General features: G+C 40.3%; 1 protein-coding gene across 2 annotated transcripts in view; it reads left to right on the forward strand.

Moving 5' to 3' along the window:
* The window catches only part of EAPP (E2F associated phosphoprotein), a 9,290-nt gene extending 2,614 nt beyond the window's left edge, over positions 1 to 6,676 (forward strand). The window contains exons 3-6 of one of the 2 annotated variants that reach the window (XM_018567048.1): positions 788 to 876; positions 3,252 to 3,372; positions 5,140 to 5,265; positions 6,369 to 6,676. In XM_018567048.1, the coding sequence (XP_018422550.1) occupies positions 788 to 876; positions 3,252 to 3,372; positions 5,140 to 5,265; positions 6,369 to 6,645 (613 nt within the window). In that variant the 3' untranslated portion in view covers positions 6,646 to 6,676. Of the gene's footprint in view, positions 1 to 777; positions 877 to 3,251; positions 3,373 to 5,139; positions 5,266 to 6,368 lie in introns of both variants that reach the window. The other variant, XM_018567047.1, reaches the window with a different exon arrangement.
* The last annotated feature ends 286 nt before the right edge of the window (positions 6,677 to 6,962 follow it).

Here is a 6,962-nt window from a genome sequence, read left to right on the forward strand (position 1 = left end):
TGGGTGGGGGGTGATAAAGTGAGCGGTCACTACCACAGGATCGAGGATCAGGTGAGTGCATCTTATTTCTTCCATTCCCTTGACCAAAACAAGCAGTTAACCCAGTGCGAGGGTACCCCCACTGCAACGGTTAACTTTTAAAAATCCTGGCGATATGCTGTAAGGTGTTTTTGCGAAATGATTCTGGTAGGATTTTAACATGTCGGCAGGGCTACACGGCTGATCTCTTGCCAAATCAGGGTCAGTTATGTATAAGACTGTAAAGGTTACTATGTAATAAGTGTAACTGCTCCAATGCTGCAGTTACACTTTAAGACACACACACACCTTTTGTTATTCTGCACAGATCAGTGCAGACTTAGCGCTGTGTTGCACCGTTACACCACAAAGCTGCATTGAGTTGGGTTGCAGGGTGTTGCTCTCAGGTGGTCAGTGGGGGCTCTCTCTAGGGCCACAAGAGGCCCAGTGAGTGGCCTTCTAATATGTCTGATCCGACCAGCTCGGTTTGCCGTGGACATGCAGTGCTGTGGTCCACACGTGATCAGCATTGCAATTCTGGAGCTGCTAGATGAGCACAGAAATGAGTTATTTTTATATCTCATAACAAATCTGAGATATTTGACTAGGGAAGACATTGCTGATATTTAGGAACAAAAGGAGGTATTCTAGAACTGGATTGTCTTGTCAGGTCAGCATTTCTCCCAATTTTTAGAATGTAATGTTTATTGATTTATCTATGTATTTTTCTAGATTCAACATGTTAGTTTTGTGTTTTAGGTGCATCCAGCAGTGCTGCCACCACATCAGCAGAGGGCAGCAATCTGAAGTATTATGATGATGTGTATTTTGACTCTGACTCTGAGGAGGAAGGTAATGGTGGCAATGACATCACTTTATCTGAAGTATAAGAGAAGCTGAACGCTGAGAAGTTTGTCCGCTATTACTACATGTTAATTGTGGTCTGCCAACAAACAGGGCTGCTAATATTTTAATGTGTCAAGTTCATTATAGGAATTTTAATTATATTTTGTGTACCTAACAGCAGTTAAATGTAACAGAAGTTATTTGTTTATAGTTTTTGTTTTGGATAGAGTATTTAATGTTTAACTACCTCCCAGCCAGCCGCTGTGTATACACGGCCTGCCGGGAGCTTCTTGGATGTAACTGGGCGTGTATACACGTCCTGTTACATCCGCCCGCTCGGGCGCGAGCGGGAAATCCCCGCTATTTGAAAAGAGATCTCTGCTTCATCAGCTTCTTCAGGGGGGTCCTAGGTGACATTAGGGGTCTTGGAGACCCCCTGATGTCTCCATAAAGAGGACCTGTCACCTCTTTTGCTATCACATAAGGGGGTTTCTCAGCCCCCTCTGTGATAGCAATAAAGTTAAGTGAAAAAAAAAAAATAGTACAAAAATTTAAAGTTTCCCCCCCAATTTTTTAAAAGTTACACAAAAAAGAATGAAAAAAAACAATTTTTTTTTTTAAAGTCCCCACCCCTACATACACGCATGTAAACATGCGTAAGGTGTGCATACCTGCGAAAACGACGATTGCACCCATTACGCCGCACATGTTACATATCGCCGCGAACGTCTGAATGAGAGCAATAGTTCTAGGGCCATCAATCACTGATAACACTAAACTGATGAGCGGTAAAAGCTTTTAAAGCGTCGCCTATGGCCAATTTTGGGTATGCTAGTTTTTTGCGATTTTGCGAGTGCGCGCAATTTTTACTCTTGAAACTCTTGATGTTTGGTGTCTATTTACCCGACGTGACCCCGTCTTTTATATTTTACCAAAAAAGTGGGTAATATTAGTTGTTTTATAGCATAATGTAAAAATTTTCAGTAATTTCTCCTGAATATAGTAAAAAATAAAACCCGCAGTGGTGATTAAATACCACCAAAATAAAGCTCTATCTGTCCCCAAAAAATGGTATAAAATTCATTTCAGTACAGCGTTGCGTGACGGAATAAATGTCAGTCAAAGTACTGCAGCGCTGAACACTAAAAAATGGCCTGGCCAGGTAGGGGATCTAAACACCTGGTCTTTAAGCGGTTAAACCAACTTTCAGTTTTGTTTGTTTTCCCCACTATTCATGTTCTGGTTACACCTGTAGAAGTGTTGGATTTTCATCATTTTTATTTCCAGTGACAATGGCAAGCAGTAGAATGTGACCGTATCGCATTAGAAGGATGAGTGTGCCACAAAGCTTTATTCAGTCCAGTAATAATTGTCTTTTTCACCTTCACCAAACCATAATTTAAAAAAGCCAATGTGTTTTAGGGGGTTTAAAACTCTCCTTTCCTCAGGGCTTGTGCGCTGGCAGTGGGTTCAAATAAAAATATTACTGGTAATATGAGTTCCAGGTTGCCAGACTAGCAGCAAATCTCACATTGACTGTATTGTTGTACAATTGTCATTTAGTACCCACTGTCAGCACACAAGTCCTAATGAAGGGGGCCTTTTGAGCTACCAAGCACGTTGGCTTGTTGACTATCTGTTTGGTGAAAAATAAAATCATTACTGGACAGAATAAACCTTTTTGGCGCTCTCATTTTTCTAATGCTTTATAGACTACCCTGGGAACCTTACCCCAGCTGACAGAGCTGCCTCTGTGCATTGGTGACCCGATTACACTGGCAGAATGTTATCGTTAGAGTGACTGTTGCTGAAAGAACATGTTGGAAAATCTGCGACTGAATGGTCCTTGCAGGCAAGCACTGTTAGGGTATTCTGACAGTGGCTGGCACTGCTATCAGTTTACAATAGACAAAGTGGGGGGTTCTGAACAGTGTGGATGGAGGAATCTGTTCTATTTTTCATTCAGCTCGCAGGTTAAATACAATAAAACCATGTAAGACCTTGACTGACGTGCTTTGTCCTGCTCTGAGGTCCAGCATTCCTCCAACACATACCAGGAGAAATAGAGCTTGTAAAAGCAATAAAAATATGACAAGTTTATGGGTTTCACACTGTATTTGAGAGTAGAAAAACATTAATACAGTTCAGCTGAAGCTTTTAGCTGCTCTGTTGTGCTTAGTGAACCCGAAAAGCATAAGTTAATGTACTTTGTCCCTGTAAGGGATCGCAAGATACTCAATACTCAAAAATTACCCTTTATTTGGGTACCTGAACCTGGTCACAGAGCACACCCAGGTAACTCCTCACAATAACGAACAAGCAAGTACTTCTGTTGTAACTTCTTCAGTTTTTAATAATGTGTTTTTGTTTTTTTTCCCTTTTTCTAGATCAGCAAGAAAAGAAGCAAAGAAAGAAGCAGAGGCACAAAATATTAACCAATGATGACCTCCTATATGATCCAGATGAGGATGACCGGGATCAGGAATGGGTAGATGCAAAGAGAAGAGGGTGAGGCCATAATTATCCTATTGTGCTGCCTGTTCTTTATTCCCTACCGAGCATATTATCATCTCCTATCATTGCTTTAGAGGACAAATGGTTGCTGCTTAAAGTGTATTTAAATCCTATTTGCTGCCTCTTGGTCTCTTAATAAACCATTTTTTTTTTTTACTTAACGAACAGATATAACAAACTATTGATCTTGTCAGAAATTCAGCGGTTTTCTGTGCACACTTCCTGCGTTATCTTTTAGAGTCTGTTAATCCCTCCTACTTGTTATCTTGGACAAGGAATGTTCAGCATTTACGTTGTGGTCGAGTAGTTTAACAAAAGACACTGGGAGGGTTAACGACACTCCACAAATTGCTGTGTGTGGAGCTGAGTGCATTTATGGAAGATTAACAGATATTTTTCTTTACTTGCATGGTCTTTAACCCTTTCCCTGCCACCACCGTAAGACATATGGCGGAACACAACTGTTTCCAGGTGGCCACTTCAGTGTGCCTTGCGGCTGTGGCTTGCACCCTTCTGCTATAAGCTCATGGTCGCTTTAGCGACTATAAACTTATATCAGAAAGGTTCTCCTGACGATCCCCTGTAAATTTGGCTGTCATCAGCAGCTATACATTAAAATTTGAGCCGCTGCCGCAAACTGACAGCCTCTCCTGCCCCCTCCTTCCGCTTGGAGCCGATCCATGCTCCCATCTGTGTCCTCTTGGATCCCCGCTGCTCTCCCCCGGGCAGAGGCAGCCGGGATCCAAGGAGAAACATGAATGAAGCAAAAGAAATAAAACATAAAACCCCCCCCCCCCCAACCATGTTATGCACATGCGCTGCCCTACGTTGTTAAAACATATCGCAGTGCTTGTTTTTTCTTTTTAAAATGACATTAATTCAACTGTGTGGAAGCGCAATGCAAAGCGTTGTGATACATATGTCTGCGTCATTTTATCACAGCACAAACGGCACTGCACGGCACTTATCACAACACAGAATTTTTAACATAAGTTGCTTATTTACAGTTTTTTGTTCTTTTTTTTTACTGTTTCGCAAAAAGGCGCAATTTAAAATGTACAAATATTTGTTATTTATGTATGTTAATTTATGCGCTGATTCTGATTTTAAGTGTGCTTTTATCGATTTTTTAATTTTGTATTTGTATTGGTTTAATAATGATTTGATAAACATTTGCGCAATTATCGCAGGACCTACAAAATCAGTAGCACCATCTTTTACATCTTTTTCTAAAAGCAGCTTTTAAAATTTAAAGAAAAAGGTGAGAAATTGCGAAAATGGTGTGGCAGAGTTCAAAGAGTGGAACACAGGACTTGGCAGCGAAAGGGTAAAGGGATGAAACAGGGGAATGTATATGTGTTGCAAAGAATGTATATGTGCTGCATATGTTTTGTTTTTAATGCAATTCATTAACATTTATTTGTCTTATATATGTTGTTTTTTTTGGATATCTGCTAATCTAATTTGTGTTGGTAAATAAAATAATGCTATTGGATATTTCTTTCATATCTATGATCAGAAACATAGCTGTTTGTGATCATTTCCTCTGAATCAAAGAATCATATGCACACCATATTCTGCATGTATGTGATATTCTGCAACCAGTCAGCTCTCTGTGGCTAATATGTCACACACGCTACTCGCCTTGGTCCTGAGGGTTGTATTATGTGTAACAACATATAGTGCAGAGAGTAAAGCTGATGAGTTTTATTACATTATCAGCCTGAATTAGGACTAATATATTTTTGTTCTATGATCTAGGTACAGGAACATGAAGAAAAACAGACAAACGCATGCTCAGCAAACCGATTTGCAAACTTTGCCCAATAGTGATGCCATATTGAACTGCCCAGCCTGCATGATTACTCTCTGTTTGGATTGCCAAAGGTCAGTGATTTGTCAGCAATCAGTAGATGATTTTTCCAGGCTAAATAAAAGCTGCCTCCATGCTAATTCATGGCTCCTCTGTGTAGCACAGTGCAGAACAGCCTGAACAGCTTTGGTAGCACCAACTGCTACAATTTCAGATTTTGTCTATAGCAGGTGAGACCCGCTATTGCCGTACAGTGCCATCACCTCCCCCCCCACAATGAAAATGTGTGGAATCACTATCTGCAATAGAAAGGGGTATTTTTCTTTTCTTTTCTTTTTTTTTATTGGAAAACACATTTATGTGAACCTGTACCTTGTCCATGAAGAGCAGGTTAATTTTAAAGTGTAATTCCATCCAAAACTTTTTTTTCTTTAAGTTGCGGATATAGTATGGAAGGATTAGAACCCTGGTCAGGTCAGGGGTTTTTATTGCTATCTGAGGCTCAGTTAAAGAGATTTCCCTGTACTTACTGTCAAAGTGACAAGGGGATATCCGCAACAAGGACACAAACCGCAATTAAAAGCTGTTTGGGGTCTCGGCTCTTCCCTCTACTACAAAATAAAAAAATCTTTATTTTGTCACTGTTGAAAATGTTTCCTTAGGGCAGTAAAATATAGGGAAATCCCCTAAGGGAGGACCGTATATCCGAAAAGGGGTTGTAATCCACCTTCACGCTATCCAAAATGAACAAAAAATTGTACATGCTGATCCAAAAAAATAAGTTTACATACTGTACACTTTTAAATGGCTCCTCCCTCCAGCAGCTTAGTTCCTTAGTTTCGCTCCCACCTCTCCAACTGCTGGGAGAAGCAACACATTCCCCTCCCTTCCACATGACATCATTGGTGCTTCATGTTTATTGGTCAGAGAGATAGTCCTGAGCCTGTGTACCCTGTGGGGAGCTTGCACATAAATTAGTTGAACAAAGCTGCAGGTGAGCAAAGGAAAGGTAAACTCGTTTAACATGAACCTGCATGGGGGAAAAGTTCAAGTTCCCTTTTTAGTATCTTTAGCAATCTAGTTGCATGTATTGGTTACAAGCAAAAAGGGGATGCATGGTTAAGCTTCTGACTTTATGATTGTCTTCTGAATTGCTGTTACTCTCATTGGCTTGCAGACATGAGTCATACAAGACCCAGTACAGAGCTATGTTTGTTATGAATTGCACCGTCAACAAGAATGAGGTTCTTAAATTTCCAGAACAGCCCACAAAGCACCGAAGACGTAATCGCAAGAAACTGAAGGTCCAATCAACAGGCTCTGCTTCAGAAACACAGAACACAGAAACTGAAATGTTCCACCCTGTGAAATGTAATGAGTGTTCCACAGAGGTGGCAGTTTATGACAAAGAGGAAGTGTATCATTTCTTCAATGTCTTAGCCAGTCACTGCTAGCACAAACACTGGACCTTGTGGCTGGAAGTGTCTGAAGGAAGGACTGTTCTTGTTGTCCATGGCAATCAGTCAGAATTTTCACTTTCATTTCTAGTTCAGAATGAAAGGGAACATCTAACTGGTTCACATGATAAGAAAGACTGAGGCTGATGGAGTTAAATCTTCGCCCAATAAATTGTGTGGATATTCACTTTAATTATCCAGTCATGTGAAAAGCAAATTTTCGTTCATTTTGAATACCTGGTCATGTGCAGATACTTTTCTCATCATTAAATTAAGAGAATAATTACACCATTTTTTTCTATGAAGATTCTGAC

Source organism: Nanorana parkeri, unplaced genomic scaffold, assembly GCF_000935625.1.
Source record: "Nanorana parkeri isolate BGI_ZX_2015 unplaced genomic scaffold, ASM93562v1 scaffold1002, whole genome shotgun sequence".
NCBI classification, from domain to species: domain Eukaryota; kingdom Metazoa; phylum Chordata; class Amphibia; order Anura; family Dicroglossidae; genus Nanorana; species Nanorana parkeri.